This window comes from Lampetra planeri, chromosome 6 (genome assembly GCF_965212315.1).
Source record: "Lampetra planeri chromosome 6, kcLamPlan1.2.h2, whole genome shotgun sequence".
Classification (NCBI taxonomy): domain Eukaryota; kingdom Metazoa; phylum Chordata; class Hyperoartia; order Petromyzontiformes; family Petromyzontidae; genus Lampetra; species Lampetra planeri.
Window position 1 is genome coordinate 5,355,705 of NC_136112.1, and position 17,419 is coordinate 5,373,123.

Below are 17,419 nucleotides of genomic sequence, written 5' to 3' on the forward strand. Positions count from 1 at the left end.
TCTGTATGTGTGTGTGTCGGTGGGGGAGTGTGTATATGCAATGTACGTAGAATAGCACAGGCGGTTAATCCACAAGACCTGGGCCTGTTCCATAAACGCGTACGCCACCGAGCCTTCAAGAGGTCACAAAATGTACCTCGCCTGGCTGCGGTGACGTCACAGTCACTTAAGTGGCGAGGAGGTGGCTGTTGTTCTTGTATATGTGGGGAGTGGTGGCGCAGTGGTTGGTCACACTGCAGCAATCCGATTCCCAGCCACGGGTAACATCAGTGGTGAATTATATTAGAACTGGTTCCAGGACCTAGGTTGACTCATCTTCTTGGTTCTTTCGGTAAAGTCACGTAGAAGGGAAATAATAAAATAATAAAACATAATCCAATAATTCTCACGAAGTTTCGGCCACAACGCAAGCAGCCGTCCTCAGGTGAAGAACAGGTCTGTCGGAAAGACAGCGTCTGAATGAAACACCACCAGGCTTGTTATATTTTATGATTTCCCTTCTACGTGACTTTACCGACAGAACCAAAAAGATGAATCCCTGCAGTCACGAAAGCTTTAAATAGAAATTTAGGTTGACTCAGTTGTGTTCTACGAGTACTTGGCCTGGTGTGCTGTCCACACCACCCCATCGCGAGCAATTCCAGCCGTAATAGGTAACCTCTCTGATGTAGAACCTGCCTCAATAGCTCGTCAAAAGACTGCGCGTGCAGGGTTGCATTTTTGTTTGTATCACTATTATCAAACCACAGGACCAAAGACCAAAACACACCATGCAGTCAACAGCAAACATCACTATTAAATGTAAAATAGATACGAACTCGTCATTTTTTATTGAGCAAAGTTATTTTAAAACTTGGGTGTAGACGATACAAGGGAAATGAAAAGTCGAATATGTGCGCTCGAGTGTGTATGCATGTATGTATAACTTATTTCAGTTTCATTTATCGCACCATACGTAACCAACTGTGCAAATCGGAGGTGCGTGCATATGCCGGGTGTGAATCTGCACTCAGGGTGTGTGTTGTGCGCAGACCGAGTGAGTGGACGTCTGTGAAAAAGAGCTGTATAGCTCAACAGATTCCTCCAGTGCAAACAAATATTCTGGAGAAAAAAATAAAGTAGATTTCTCACTTGTGTTTGGACTCGGCTGGTACAGTGATGAACTCCGGCGCGTCTTCCATCGCATCGAAAAACTCGAATTCATCATCTTCGTCGCTCGCGTCCGCCTTGCCGCCGCCCCCCCCTCGCCCACCCACTGATGGGAAACACGCGTGCGGTGGGTGAAAAACAAAGAAGCGAGCCCCTATCAAGGCCGGTGCGGCACACGAGGGGGCGGGTGGCCAACGCCACGCCCGATCGCCTTCGTCTCCCGAGTGGCGATGTTTTTACACACCGCACCAGATACTCATAGGAGAGGTCCGGGACGGATTTGCATAATAGTCACTGGTATTAGCTGCGAGCGGGAATTAAAATCGGGTCACCGGGTTCGTAGCGCAGCGTGCTAACCGCGACACTACTGCTGCGCGGCGGCTCGCACACACAGGCACACACGTGTAGCACGCACGCGCAGAGCCGCAACGACACGCGAGCGCATTGACGTGCGCAAAAAAGCCACCGACAAGGGGAGCCGCCAGCTTACGTTCTCTGCACTGGCTGCTGCTGACCCTCTCATTCTGTGGCCTTCACTGTCAACAGGCTGTAATAAATCTCTCAGAAAAGTGGAAATTGACGGTTCATGCGTCGCTAATGCATACAACGGGATGCGCCCTAAACTGTACGGCAAAGCAGAGCCATAAAAACGAAGCCTTGGTTATAGTTAAGATAAAAATAAAGTTGTTCACTCTTTAATTGCTTGCCTTGTGGGGTAGAAAGCTGTCGTCACCCACGGGAATGAAATTAATCGCCCGTTTATCCAGAAGCCAAAATGCACCCAAGACACCAAGGTCGTCTTGTCTGTACCACAGGGAGTTGGGTGGCAGCACCATGTGAACGGCCTTGGAAGGGGCACTCACACTCGTTGCCAATTTTCTGACAACCTTGCACATCGAAGATTGGGGCATCTTAGCATGTGCACTATTTAACGAGATGAATTTGTTCGACGTGCACTTTAATGTGGCATGTATGTATGGAAAACTTTTTTCGCACCGTACGTTGCCAGCCGTGCTAAATGTGAGCACTGTGAAGTCATTTGTGTACAATATGCTATCGATTTCACATACACAACAAAGGTTTGCATTCATTTACAAAGGCACTGGATTCCACTAGTTTATGAAAATAAAAGCATTAACAACAGTAGCAAAATTTCTATTTAAGCAGCTTTCATTTACTTGTCATGCTTTCAAAGCGCAAGACAAAGGCATGAAATGTATTAAATTGTCTACGACAGCGCCAGCAGGTACGATGTTATTTAAAAGTGACATCATTGTTCAGGTGGAAAATAAAACGATGCTGAATTTCACAATGATACACTCCTCTTAAATAAACAAGCAAAGAGTGCCACTTCTGGTTTCCTGGCTGAAATTCGCAATCCAAATTGCCAAATGCTACTGCTGACATCGCAAAGTTTCACTGACATGGATCATTACTTTAAAACAACTTCTCAAAATGGTGTGAACGCCCACGAAATGTAATACAAGTCGAAATAATTGCCTCGTCTAGATAAGCATTTACTGCACAAAACAGCAGTGGCAGAGAAGGCCACGCACCCTCTAGGGCAGTGATAAGACATCATCAGTGTGAGGGCCGCCACACATGTGAAACCATTGGGGTTTGACAGCACGATGATGATGGGGGGGGGGGGTGTTTTCACATGTTGTGTATTGTCGGGGAAGGCCGCACTAAAAGGCCACCAGGGGCCGCCAGTGGCCCCGCGGGCCTTAAGATGAAGAACACTGAACTAAACCATGCGGAGAGCATTTGAACCGATTTCAGCAGCTAAGCCGGCCGGTTTAAGCCTGGACAGCGCTTGGACTGGTTGTCCACCACGCACAGAAAGGCTGCTGTAGGCTGCTGCAGTGGAATGTGGTGGACAGTAGAGGGCAAGTGCAGTGATATCCATTGTTGTACTCTACTTCTGACACATCGAAAGTAGATAGATCTGTGCCAGCCGGATCGCGGCCTGTTTAGCCATGACCGCGACTGCATAAAAAATAGAGACCGTACGTTTTTAAAATGTAGTGATTAACCCAAGGATAACATGAACTTAACTCCAATATTCTGAGATAGTAGTAATAGTATTTTACTTCTACGCTCCCTGCCTTCACCAACCCGCGCCGACTAGCGTGGTGAAAAGTATGTTCAAATTAGTCCCAAAACCCACACGGCTTAGAGAGGCCCTCATCCAGCGGCGGATCGATAAATTGGCTCTGACATGGACTGACAGGACTCTGCACGTGCAATTGCAGCGCATTTTGTTCACGTGCTGACGTTATGTGCGGAAACAGAGCCGATTTGATGCAAGGCCTTCATGCAGCAGTGGCCATGCGATGAAGAACGCTGCCTGCGGTGGTAGAGAGGCTCTCCGGAGCTCCCTCCTGCTCGCAGTGGCGCGAGAAAAAGTTATTGCGGGGGGCGGCAGAGATGAAGTGGCAGAGGTGAAACGTGACCGAGTTTTAAAAACTGCGTCCAGGTGGACGCGGTTGAAAATGTGGAGGTTGTAAAAAAACAAACTCTTTGTTAAATCCGATAGCTTCGTCAGTACTTCTGAGCTACTTCCGAGACAAATGTGCGTATTTATATAACATTCTCACATTTAATTCCCGTGGCAATACACAATTACCAGACCGCGTGCAGGCTCCCACACAAAGTACAACCTTACAACCAATGTCATCCATTTCTAATGCCTGCGTTTCTTCAGCTCGCAACTTTCTAAGAAAACGACCAGGTAGGCAATTCACCCGCTGACTGGCAGAATGAGCACCGGTCATCCTTGCTGCACCCAACTTTATAAGCCATTTGTGATGATGAATTACAGCAGTGCTAGCCACAAATTACCGGTAGTTCCATCATTACGCGTGTCATTAACAGGGTAATGACACATTGAATAGCGAGGAGACAACACTACTACTGATATGTCCTGACCGTAGATTTTAACGTGCTGCAGAACAATGTGAATATTGTAAATTGACAAACAAGGCCATGTCGGCCTGCTACACCTACAACCATGACAAGAACTACCCCCTACTCGTCACCAACTTGCGGCGGGCGCCAGCAGCGAACTCCGTCGGGTAAAACGCTTTGGTCGATTCAATGTTTCTCCGTTGCTTACAAACTTGGAAATATTATGAAACTTGGAAATGCTTGCACACCACGCCAAAAAGCAGCAAGACTAATTATGCAATGAGCAAAGAAGGAAGTTCCAATACGTGGCGCCGGCTCACCGCCCCACTTGGTTCCTCATGCCTCTAAATCATTCTACGTTTTCGAGAGTGAGCATATAGTGTGCGCGTAAAAATTATTATTATAATACTAAATAATGTAAGGGCATCCCCTGGAAAAGTCAAAACCTGGATACACAGACGCAGGTTATTCATGGCCCTATAACATAACTTATGAGCCAAGCCTTAATCAAGCGCTGGCAATTAACCCAAATAAGTGCAGAACCAATTCAATGTGATGTTATTTGTGTGCTTTGGGAGCCCAGTTTAAATCTTGGGAGCCCAGTCTAAATCACCGGCAGCTGCTTCCGATTAGCCGGCTCAGCATTCTGACCTTTGATCTACCCCACAATCTCACAGGAGTGTTTTTTTTACTGAACGACAGGTGGCAGCTCAACACAGACACAGTTAATCTGTGCTCTGGATGAGCCACAGCCGGATAAACGGGGTTCGACTGTGTAGCTGAACTGCAATGTAACCTCGACAAAGGCAGCCCCCTCCCCCCGGATAGCCTTTAACAGACTGTGGAGGGAGAGTGTTGTTAGTGAGCACCTATGAAGGCCGACACAGCACACGATGGGGGTGGTGTGGTCAACACCACGCCTGGCCGCCTTTGTCTCCCCAGTGCTGACGCTTTTTATTTTACCACACGGCACCTGTCACTCAGTTAAAACTGATTCAACCTCCAATTAGCACGGCTGGCTACGCACGGTGCGAAAGAAGTTCAACACACATACACACAGGACAGGGGAGGACCCAGGACCAATTCAGATGTTTGTCACCGATCTTGGCCGTGAGCAGAAATTGAAATCGGGCCGCTGGGTTCACAAGGCAGTGCACTATCCACTGCACTACCGCTCCACCAATGTAACCTCAAGAAACAAACAAAGGCAAATATACCCCGTGTAGCCTTAACAGACTGTTGGGGGCAAGTGCTGTTAGCGAGCACCTATGAAGGCCGGCACGGCACACGAGGGGGTGGGTGGCCATAACCAAGCCCGGCCGCCTTTGTCTACCCAGTGGCGATGTTTCCACACCAGGTACTCTTTTGAAGCCCTAGTCGACCTGGGGCACGCCCAGGAGCGATTCAGATAACCGTCACTGGTGTTGTGGCCGTGAGCGGCAATCGAACTCGGGTCGCCGGATTCGTAGCGCAGCGCGCCAACCACTTCACTTCCGCTCCCCACTGAAGACACACGCGCGCGCGCAAGCACCCGCAGACGCACAAAACGTCCACGCGATGGCCCCCACCTTTCCCAGCAGGGTTCTCGCTGCCGGCGCTGGTGCGCACCGAGGCCCCGCGACACGCGCGCTCTAGGCTGTTGTGCTGCTTGGCCAGCTGCTCCAAGGTCTCCTCGAGGCGCAGGCGCTGCTCGCGCTCATACTGCACCGTCTTCTGCCACTTTTTGCCCTGCGACTGCGCTTGCTCCAGGAAGTCGTGGCAGGCCTGGGGGGGGGGGGGCAGGAGGGAGGGAGGGGGCAGTGAGCACGTCAGTCTCTGGGCTGGCACTTTTGCACGCAAGTCAAGTAACTGCCAGCCAGGTTGACCCAACGGAAGAGCGAATCCTGGTTCGTGGTTGACCCAGAAATGTCACATCCCCCTTGGGGGGGGGGGGGTCGATAAAAGAAACTACCGCCTTGCGGCGGTGGCGGCTGCGGCGACGTCACCCGCGGTTTTCCCGATGTGGGCAACTCGGCCCACCCTCGCCTGTCAAGTTTCTACAACTTTGCTCAGGGATGGAAACGTGGGGGGGGGGGGGGGATGAGCACCACCCTCTTCAAGGCTCAGCGGAGCAAGAAATCACTCTGACGAGGGGGAAAAAGAGAAACATAGAGATCGGTGGGTAGAGCAATCGATCGGAATTCACACTTATTTTTGTTATGTTGCTGTTGGCAAATCAACGCACTCAACGCGAGTACACCTCGAGTTGACCTGTATTGTGAATACGTTCGCAATCGTGATTGTCAACAGCCATGATTGATCCGCTGCTACATGAATCTCTCCGCAAGTCGTCGCACCATCTTTCACAATCCTGGACGCGAGCCAATTTCATCACTCCACCTCCTCCCGTGGACGTCCTCTCTGACACGTTCCATCCCTGGGTCGCCGCTCGGTTATTACTCGTGATTATCACTCGGCAATATTTTGCTCGGTGTAATTTCTTGTAGCTATTATGTAACTAGATTTATTTTCATCACTTATTCAAACACGACACTAATCACGTGAACGTACACAAGAGCAACGCGAGCAGAAATCTGTCCACATGCGATCTCAGATTACATGCCTCAGCTTAAACAAGGCTTGTACACAGTCAGCATTTTCAGAAAGACTGCGCTACATCGCAGATGCGTAAAACCCTCAAAGGGCCCCATTGTGCGGACTTCGCATGTCCACACATTGACTCGTGCACAGCACGCAGAGGCTGCAAACGCGCTGTGATGCCTGCCAAATCACAGCATCAAACACACGAAAGTGTCACGGCTTCCGGCCCCATAGTGTCAGATCAAGTTTGTAAAATTAGAACGGGTGGAACAATTCACAACCACCCCTGGCCATTACATGAATAGTTATGATTCTGGGCCACAAATCGATTCTAAAACTTTTTTATTTATTCGTAGAATTTTTTGCAGTCTCGTTTATAATGTTTCTAGGTATTTTTTTCTGCCCCCCCCCGTGTTCAGTACTGTTTGCTCCGGCAGCCAAAAGGTAAAGCAAGTATATAATTTTCATTTACATAAAAACATCGATTCTTGACAAATGTGACCCGATGCATGTATCAAAAACTTGAACAATAAATATATCAATGAATTGGTGCACCCTTATGCACGAGTGTGAAAGTGTGGTAGACCTACATGGCAATACCTTGTGCTCGGGTTTATTGCAATCTGTGCTTATTCTCAACAGTTTCCTTTGCTAGGTGCATGTCTGCAATATAAGGATCCAAAAAGGGCCTGAATAATTACATCGATGAGAATCCATTCTTCACCTAATCGATACATCCTTTGAATCTCTAGCCCAAGATTGTGAAAAAAATACACATGCAAATTGTATAGTTAAGATACGCTAATTATACATTAATGCCTGGAGACCGACAGGGTAGAGGAAGATGGAAATGTGATGGAACCGAAACAAGATGACCAAATAGGCCAAAGAATAATAAGAGATTAATGAAGTGGACGAATGTGGACGAATGAAAGAGTGTGGGACGATTGAAAGGAAACAAATAAATTATGGTATTCTTGGTTCTACCGGGAAAGTCCCGTAGATAGAAAACAAAAAATAATAATGAAATTGTTTTTTTTTTATTTAAAAAAACATTTTTAAAGAAACAAAATCAGGTATGGGTTGAGAATATGCAAAAATACAACATAAAGAGGAAACTATACAGCAGCGGTCACCAACCTTTTTGGCACCAGGGACTGGTTTAAATTTTTTTTCACCGACGGGGGGTTCATCATTGGGTCTTTCCCCCTTTTCAAAGAAGCTCTTCAGCGACGTTTGCTTTTTACTCATGTTGGCTAGGGGTTAGAGCTTGTGGGCTTACCAACACAGTGACTGAGACAAGTGCGCAGTGCGGGAAAGAGGCGCGGACGGAAGTGGTCAATAATAAAGTAATGGGGGCGGGCCACACGCGGACTCACCGCTCTCACCTCCTGCTGCTGTGCGGCCCGGTTCCTAACACAGGCCACGGACCGGTACCGGTCCGCGGCCCGGGGTTGGGGACCCCTGATCTATACAGAAAGGCAAGTCCGGGAGCTACGACATTGCACAAAACGGTACGAAATGAACAACAAACAAATAAAAAAAAACAGCAAATAAATACATAAATAAACAACAAATAAATAAACAACAAATACAGTGTGGATAAGAAACAAAACTAATTTAACGCAGTTGAAAGAAAGCCAAAAAAAAGTATTTTGTCAGCGCTGTTTTTTTTTGCATATGTTGTTCCGCCCACGCTGTATTCGTTTTGAGAGCAGGGAGTAGAGACACGGAAGTGCAAAAGATGCACCGTTGCAATAAACTAAAAACAAAGATGAGACGAAAAATACTGTGCGTTAAATACAAACGACACCTGACTGACAATGGCTTCAGTTACTCGTGGCCCAATCCAGATTAAAACCACAAAATCAGTGGCTTTTGGCTGGCCATCCAACAAAATCGGTCACCGCATTGCGCGCTTTCAGATGTGCTTCTGCAGCCGTCTGGAACGCTCTTCCTTCCGATGTTAGGAAGGAATTGCAGCTATGCACTTTTGAATCACCCAGATTGAAAACTAATTTCTTTAGAACTGATTTTTGTTTTTAGTTTGTTGTCCTTCCCCCACATCTCCGACTAGCACGGTTGACTATGTACAGTGCAAAGGAAACTCAACGTACATACATAACACATTCCTGCGGAGGGAGCTGGTAGGAACGTTGGGTTGCTCGGTCAATGGCCAGGGTCAACGGCGGCGTGGTGTATTCCGCAAATATGGCCGACTGAGGGCGGGCACAAGCCGGCGTGAGTAGGTTAAACGTTGAGTTTTATAAGGGCACCACGGGGTGACCAGCCCCTCCCCATCCAGCCCCACCCCTCCCACCCCCACCCAGCCCCTCCCCACCCTCCCAAAGGATGTAACCAGAGGTTCCTACCAGTATAATGTGACACTAGGGGAATACGATAGGTCGATATGCAGAGAGCATCATTTAGTTGATCCTTAATTTTTCCCCTCGAAGCAAACTCAAGGAGAATGAATATTCGCGTTATTATTTGACACAATTAATAATATCGAACGAAAAATATGCATCCAAAAATTTGATTCCATTGACTATATGAAGGGGGGGGAACACATTATTCAAGAGTTGAATCGCAACCTATTATAGATGTAAGTGCTCTAGCTGCAGCATATTCTACACCCACTGGGCGTTCCTTAGGTCGCTCAACCAACTGCGAAGTAGGCTCAACCTTGCTTAGCTTTTGGGATCTGGTGAGATCAAGAGCACATCCCGGATGATTTGGGTGAAAAGGGAAAAAAAGCATGAATTAAAGGGGCAGGCAAGAATGATGAAACACACAATGCAAACAAAACGCTGTGGTAATGATGTAGTTGAATTGGCAATCGGATGTTTTCCAGAACAACTGGCTCATGAAACAAGTCAAACAACGCTCCATGCTCAACATATGATTTCAAACACGTACCACCGGGTATTATTCAACAGTGCCACTTGATCTTCCCCCGAGACATATTACCACCCCATTAGACAGTGTGCTATCTGTGTTGTTCTTAGTGTTGATGTTCAATGGTATGTGGAATGTTCTAAGGGCTTTTTTGTATATACAATAGCAGAATGGGAGCATGGGCATGCATTTTTTCTTTCTTATCATCATCTTCATCATCTTCATCATCATCATCATCACAGTCGGCATCCACGATTCATCCCCTGCCTCCTCAAGTCATCGCCATCTCTCACAGTCCTGTGATGCAATGGGCCATCTAGCATCTGCACACGAACTGCCCTCAGATAACTGTCTAAAATTACTCAAGCAATCTGTTGTTTTTGGCACTCTACAACACAATATTAAAAGGTATAAATATTGACTGCAGGAATTCATATTCTTTGGGTCTTTCAATGGGTTCTCCCTTATCTCCAGTTGTCGCCAATGTTTTCATGGAGAAATTTGAGACAGATGCCATCCAGGCATCCACCCTACGTCCTTCCTTGTGGAAGAGGTACGTAGATGACACGTTCGTCATCTGGCCACATGGCCGGCCAGCTCTGAACCAATTCCTCAACCACATCAATTCCATACACCCAGCCATCAAATTCACCATGGAGGTGGAAAAGGATGGCAAGTTACCATTCTTGGATGTTTTAATCCAAAAGAGACCTGATGGCTCAAATGGGACACTGTCTACAGGAAAGCCACCCATACGGATGCCTACGTAAAACCTGACTCCCACCACCATCCATCCCAGAAGAATTCCCTCATCAAAACTCTATACCATAAAGCTCGTTGTATTACCGACCATCACCACCTCGCCAGTGAACTGGAGCACGTACACCAAACCCTCAAGAAGAATGGATATTCAGACTACACAATCCGTAAAGCTATCACCCCAACCATTGGGAAAGCACCATCTGAGGTCACAATCAAACCATCACCTTGCCATATATCGCAGGGGTCACCAAAATATTTCCAAAATCATGAGCAAACACAAGATCCAGGTACGATTCAACACAGTACATAAAATTTGTGATTTGATCCCATCTGTGAAGGACGTGATCCCTGATATGCAATACCCCGGTGCCTACAAACTAAGCTGTGTCTGTGGCAGCAGTTACATTGGGGAAACTAAGCGACATGTCTCAGACCGTGTTCGTGAACATAAGGCAGATCTGAAACACGGTAAGACCAATACCTCGGCCGTGGCTGATCATTGTTTTTATGCTGTGGGCACACATGAAATTGATTTTGCCAAGACGAAGGTACTCTGCAAACCCACTGGCTATCAGCAAAGATTCGTTCATGAAGCCATCCAGATATTAAAACACAGACACAATTTCAACCGAGAAGATGGGTACAAACTGAGCAATCATTGGAAGGACGTTACTAACGGAGACCTCTCCTACATTAACATTAGCTGCCCTGCCCATCTCTAAACCTTTATAAACAGCCTGCCTCAGCAACTTTCCCCCTCTTTTTCACCTGATGACGATTGCTTGTGTTGCGATCGAAACGTCGTGATATTGTTATTATTATGTTTTCTATCTACGTGGCTTTACCGAAAGACCCAAAGAATATTAAAAGGTATAATAAGCATACTATCAGCTGATGCAGCGCTGATGCCACGATTAATAATTAGTACATTTACACCCCAACTACATTAAACAAACAAAAATACACGTCATAATAAAGTCTGGCCAGTGTGGAAGAGTAGGCCAAATATTCAGCGAGGCCTCTCTTAGAGCTCCCTCTAGTGGAGGCCCTTCCGTGAGCAATGGCATGAAGGAGCAATTTCAGGGTTGCACCTTTAACTTGACGTCGTGAAATTTGGAATCATCAAGCAGTGAATTTTATGAAACTGTAACAAAATAATCTGCTTTAAATACAATGGCAATTTATCACAAGGTGTACACTTGTCAAATTTAACAACCACAAGAATGTCAACTCATGGTTTATCAATTTATTAGATCCGCGTGCTAACGTCACAAAATGTCACTGTGGGTGTGTAATTAAAACTAATAGACATGATTAATTTTTAAAATTGCCGAGCAAATCCTGTAACACTCACAACATGTCTTTATTCTTTTCTTCTTTAGTTGACCCAAAATTTTGTTGCTAAAGGATTGAAATCATGCCACATTAAAACTAATGTTCAACATAAATGTTTTCCTCCAAAACATTACTTGGTGCAATTACAAGCCAAAGAACTACAGTACACCGAGAAACATTTGCGATTTGCCATCTTGGTGTCCGCTGCACTAACAGAATCTTTAATTTTACTGGAGGAATCTGACGAGCTGAGTTAGACAAACACAGCCACCAGAGACACACTTCGAGTAAAAGGCAGCTGTGCAGCGCTGCTTTACTTGTTTAGAGGGGCCCCTCCGGACAGTATTTTGGCCTACTCTTCCCAAATCTGATGACATAAACGAACGAACGAGAGCAGGATAGAGTGCATTTGGAAAGCTCAAGCGGCATTCCAACGTGCCCACAGAAAGCACGTTTTTAATTGTGAACCTTTTTTGCCAGCTATTAAGTGTGCATCAAAATGAATGGAAGCTGACAAAGAAAATCGGAACGAAAGCCAAAAAGTGTTACAAAGAGATGCAATCTCACTGTCCTCTCTACAAACGGCCCACTGTCCAAAGCGGGCAGTGTTAACGGATGCACTTGGGTTGGTGGGTGCGTTGAATGTGCCTGGGGAAGCTCGTTTTGTCAGGCCGTTCAACTGAGAAACAGAACAACAACACTCGCCAGTTTGATAATGTCAGTAAAGTATACAAACTCATAAAATAATGTTCGTAAAACCGAGGCCCCCCCCCCCCCCCTATTGTTTAGTTGGTCTTGCCAATTACATCTGGTGACACGCCAGCTTTTGTTTTACAAGCCCGAGTTGCTGCCGATGCAATCCTGAAGGTCGAAACTTCGGTCCAGAGATTGCTTGCTTAAGGGACTGCTGCTGGATAATACTGTCCTGGAAAAGCCAATAGGCCGACGGACTGAAACATATTTTTATAATTACTATAAGAGTTCTGCTTATAGATTAATAAAAAGAGCTTGACCGATGACAGGCAATGAATGGTTTTGGGTCATGATTCTCCAAGTTTAACTGTTAATAGGGCATACATGAATCTGTATAACACTTTGTGATGCATAAGTTAATTCAATTTGAAATGTAAACAAGTGTAATATTCACGTAGAGCGCTTTGCCCATCCACTGCTGGACCAAGGCCCTCCCACCACCACTGTCGGTCACGGTGGTTGCCGGATCACAATTCACCAACGCTGGTGAGTCAGCGTAAGTTGGCAAAGACGATGAACACACACCCGTAATTTAGACTTGATGTTGAAAACTGTCAGACAACTAAGAATAAATAAATCATAACGACAGTTGTCGTGCAGCCGCACAAGTCATTCGTTTTCTGATGAGTGTTTATGTAACAAATATTAAACGTGGAATTTTTTTTATTTTTTTGGTAGAATGCCGAAAACTTTAGTTTCACAAGATGGTATGTTATAACTTAGGTGTTCATTTTGTTAAGAGGCTCTTTCACCTTGAACCCATAATTAGAATCCAGTTTTGCTACGCAGTGTGACACTCTTGACCTCAGACCGTGGCAGACGGTCTGAGGCCCATTGCATCCCAAACAACAATATCATAAACTCAATCATTTGGTCACCTGTGCCCAATTTTTGTTTGCATAATCACATCCAAAACAAATATTAATTATACCACAATTTAATTTCTAATTATAACCCTCCTATTGTGGTGGTCGTTATGGAGAATGTAAAAATATTTTAAGTAATTGCACACAGAATCAATGCACAAATCCCTTTCTGACATTCAGAATGCCTGATCCAAGCCGAGGCGTGCTTTCGCTCTCCTTCACTGAGATACCTTCAGCTGACTGTATGATGTAGAATCATCACGTGTGTATCTCTCTGCAATAGTTTTTGTTATTTAACGATCAAAGATACTCCTGGACATAATGATTTCGCATTACCACAGCATCACCATTATAGCCATTGTACATCGAAGGCCTACCCTAGTCACGGGCCTGGAACAAGTTCAGATATCCCACACCAGTGATGTTAGCCATGCCCAGGAATCAAATTCAGGTCATCGGGTTCAAAGAGCTCTGTGCTAACCGCTGAGCCACCAATCCCACCTCCGCGCAGAATATATACTTTTGAATATTTATAGGGCTACATAGTCAACACCAGTTTCATTGATAAGTGGCCAGGAATACTGCACTGCATGTGTGAAACTCATCTCAATACATGGGAGATGAACACAGCTAACTGTGGACAGAAGCATTCACTGGATGGTCATGTACCTTGGATACAACCATGACATTTTCAAAAAATACTGGGACAAGTTATCAAATTAAAAATGCATGCCTGCCGTTGACAACGTATTAATAATATTACGCGCTACAGTTCAACATTCGGCCTTGCTCATTGTACACTCATCCCATTTGAGGCAATCATCGACATTTGGGCCCACTATTTATTTAATGATGCCATTCATATATGAATAGGTTCATTTACTAATTTTATTACCCAGAGTGTTCCATGAAAGCGCGTAATGAGTTGTCACACATTTGTACGCTCCTTCGCAATACTGGTATTAAATGCCGGCCACTTTCAAAGACAAGTTGGGCAAATGTACACGGGTCTCCGATGCATTTTTGGGTTGTTCCCACGTGTTCTTCGGCACTACGTGTGACGTTTCGCTGCACGCGCTGGGAGTTTCTTCAGGAACTGAGGAAGAAGAACTAAAGAAGCCCTCAGCAACCTGTGGAGCCAAACGTTGGGCGTCGTGCCGAACAGCACGCGGTACGAACCGAAAATACGTCCAGAGCGCTGTACGGCACAGTAAACCCTCTATATGCGCGAGTTCTGGATTTGGCGAGTTTCGCATATTCGCGAGTTACTAAATGCATACTAATTGCCTATTAGCGAGCCGCCGGACTGCAGCATTCGCGAGCGTACGTAGTAGTAGTGCCAAACCTCCGACACCGGGGAGATGCATGCAGAATTGAACATTTGAAACTGTCGGCTGCGCGCCAAGTCCTCATGATAACAACTGTGCGTTGTTGTCAAACACCTGCATCTCCTGAGTCACTCTCCTAAATTGCTCACCACCACCTCCATCCTCGTCAATTCATCAAAGGCAAAAAAAAGCTACAATTCTTCTTTATAATTTGTTATTTACTTATTGTAGTAATTTTTATTCAACATTTATCATTTCCCACCCCCCCCCCCCCCAACCAACTATGTTTAATCATACAAGGTTATTCCACATTCGCGAATTCTGCATTCGCGAGCGCTTTCAAAAACGTAACCCCTCGCGGACAAGAAGATTATTTTTTTGCTGCACAAAAACAGCGGAAAGGCCACGCAAGAGTTGCACAAAATGTGCTCCCTCAGCCCGCTATACCACACTCACATTGATCATAGCATTGGAGGTGATGCGGAAGAGGGTGGCGCGCTCATTGACGGCCTTGAGCTTCTCGCTGCCCTCGGGCGGCAGCTTGAGGGTTTCCAGGTCGTTGAGCGAGCGCTGGAGGGCGGCTCCGTGCTTGCCGATCAGGTCGTTGCACGTGCTCAGATCCTCGAGTTTGGAGGACAGCGAGCGGAGCGTGGTCTGCAGTTCTGTCTTGTCAGCCTGTGCGCCTGACTTCTCATCGTCTGAGTCATCTGTGAAAAACAGAAATCACTTTTTATCTATTTATAGTAGGTCCCATTTTTTCTCAAAAAATGCTGTTTCGCTCCGAGTTTCTTGGAATTCATATTTACAGCAGATCAGTTTTAAAGCAGCTCTGATAGTAATAATAACCCCGATTCAGTGCACACACATTTCACAAATCAGACACATTGTTTGATCGGGGACTCGGTAGGCGCGGCACCAAATCTCAAAGTGGCTTGATGCTGGCCTGGACAGAGGAACCCTTGAGCTGCTGCTCAACCCGAAGCGTTAATGCTAAAAGTGGCATGTACACGAGGAAATATATGCACAATTCCATCCATGTAAATATACTCCATTTTTTATAATACTCATATGGCGTGTGGGTGTGTGTTTTTGTTACAAGTCTGGCAAAAGCAAGGAAAACCACAGTTAAAGCTGAAATACATTTACTTACACTGCACTATGCTAAAATTCCATTTCACCAAAAAAAAATTCCTACCTTACAGAGACACCGGTGCACATTTTCAATTGGGATGTTCAGAATAAATGCGGTGATACCGATGGTCACCTGACTGCACGAGCCAACAACAGACCCTTTAGCGGTGAGTTGTCCACTGCTAAGTCCGGGAACTTAAAAACCGTCTTGTTTTTTTCTTTGGTCGAGACACGTGACGGTTTACATTAATCAAAACGCAGCAGTCAAGCGTGAGCTACCCTCTCTTTCCTCGCTTGCCTCACTCAAATCAGAATGAGTCGGTAATTGGAAAACTTTGGCAAAGCGTCTCATCGAAAATTACATGCCGCGCCCTGCCATCGCAAAAGGCACGTTCTTCTCACTCATAGCATTCGTTTTCGAGCGGGTTACCGAACATCACCGAGCCAAGGGAAGTTCTTCGTTTGAAGACAGGTCAGACCCCACGGAGGATACCGCGCGCATCATTTCACAAAACTTTGGAAATAACTTTGCGATTGCCAGTCGCCATCAAATTAAACACCGCCGCTAATTAAGACAGCGATTAAGCGGCAGCCAATGTCACCCCTGACTTGAAAGGCACCCACAAAACAAGGGAGGAAAAAAAGTGCTCAAAATGAGAGAGGAAAAAAATAGTTCATCGCCACAAGGGCAAGTGGACACTTACAATGTGTCAGGGGGTCACAACAGCGTGGACGTCCGTGCATAATCAATCTGGCCAAAGGGCCAAAGAGAAATCGAATGTATTCTTTATTATTAGCTTGCAATATATCGCTTCATATAACAAAATCATTCCTTAAGTTCACAAATCGCCAATTGAATCGTGCTTGTAAAGTTACTTACAGCATTTGCAAATTATATTTACAGTTACACGCACTGCAATCCTATGACTTTGATTAGCACGGCTGGCTACGTACGATGCGAAAGAAGTTCAACATACATCTATAAATGTGTTTTTGTACAACAGCCTTGTGTCTGCTGGAAGTGGTCCTCCCTGTGCTGTGTGGGTTCGGCGTGGGGGGCGGTTATTTGACCGTAGCTAACCACGCTGGTCAGTGCGGGTTGGTGAAGGTAGGCAGCGTAGGTATGGGAGCATCGAAGTCTAAGCACGAGGATGGATATTGCTGCACCGCTCTCCTCCGCTGCCCACCACGGGCCTGGTGACACAACCTGTATGTGCGTGGCGGTCACCCATCCAAACACCATCGAGGCTCAACATTGCTTGGGCTCACGAGATCTCATGAGATCAGGCGCATTGCGGGCGCTTTAATCATGGGCATGAAAATTATATACTCGTGTTAAATTTAGATCAATGGAGCAGACAAACTGCAGTAAAAGATGAAAACTTGAAATACCGTAATACATTCGAGATGGTGAAACATTTCCAGAAAAATATAATTAACGTAAAACTCAACACATTCGTCATTAATAACAGTCGCTTGAAAGGGAACGTTGTATAATAGGTGACATTTCATGCAACGGCTCATAGGACATACATTCTTGAATCAGATTGTTGAGCTTGGATGAATTGTTATCCAAAACTCCCAAAAGTCACAATGTTCCGCTGCAGCAGATCTCACACTAAATCGTTCATCATCAATATCATGAGCCATGGTCAATCCACTGCTGGATGAATCGATGAAGGCCTCCACCAAATCGCTGCCACCTAT

The 17,419-nt window shown here is 45.9% G+C and overlaps 1 protein-coding gene across 1 annotated transcript in view; it reads right to left on the reverse strand.

Annotated features, from left to right (window-relative positions):
* The window catches only part of LOC144719436 (oxysterol-binding protein 1-like), a 73,695-nt gene that overhangs the window by 16,072 nt on the left and 40,204 nt on the right, over positions 1–17,419 (reverse strand). Inside the window, exons 3-5 of the mRNA XM_078595342.1 lie at positions 15,038–15,288; positions 5,628–5,823; positions 1,132–1,255 (exon numbers count right to left, since the gene is read on the reverse strand). Of these exons, the coding sequence (XP_078451468.1) occupies positions 1,132–1,255; positions 5,628–5,823; positions 15,038–15,288 (571 nt within the window). The remainder of the gene's footprint in view (positions 1–1,131; positions 1,256–5,627; positions 5,824–15,037; positions 15,289–17,419) is intronic.